We start from the raw sequence: 468 nt of genomic DNA on the forward strand, positions 1-468 counted from the left end.
AGGCTCGTTACCCATCCTGTATATCAAAAAATTAAATTCTAGCGCTTTTAAATGTTTACTCAAATCCCATTTATCCTTAAATTATGATCAACCCTTTGACACATTCCATTCCACTTTGAAAGACTTTAGCAACTAACGTAATGACATAAATTGTGAAATCCGAATTACATTTAATAACATTCCCCGAAAGATCCACTTGACTACACATCTGAATCGATCCGTTTAACTTTTTAAAGTATTCGGCCAGATATCAGCCACACGACTCCATAATTTGGATAAGAAATAAATTAGGCGAGCACGGTGATTAATCAGGCCATTTTAGTCACTGCGGTAAACCATTTGGAACAAAATAGCAGTCCAGTACCTTAGCTCATACTCTCCTGCGGTTCTGTGGAAGACGACCACAGAGAGGGCGGGAGTGGGTGGTAATTCTGCGCTGATGATTATCTGTGACGTTACGTTACTTTT

At 38.9% G+C, this 468-nt stretch overlaps 1 protein-coding gene across 1 annotated transcript in view; it reads right to left on the reverse strand.

Moving 5' to 3' along the window:
* The window catches only part of LOC119592569, a gene marked incomplete at its 3' end in the record, with an annotated part of 18,718 nt that overhangs the window by 5,206 nt on the left and 13,044 nt on the right, over positions 1-468 (reverse strand). Inside the window, 1 exon segment of the mRNA XM_037941446.1 lies at positions 365-463. Within this exon segment, the coding sequence (XP_037797374.1) occupies positions 365-463 (99 nt within the window).

The sequence above is a fragment of the Penaeus monodon genome, chromosome 30, assembly GCF_015228065.2.
Source record: "Penaeus monodon isolate SGIC_2016 chromosome 30, NSTDA_Pmon_1, whole genome shotgun sequence".
In the NCBI taxonomy this organism is placed as follows: Eukaryota; Metazoa; Arthropoda; class Malacostraca; order Decapoda; family Penaeidae; genus Penaeus; species Penaeus monodon.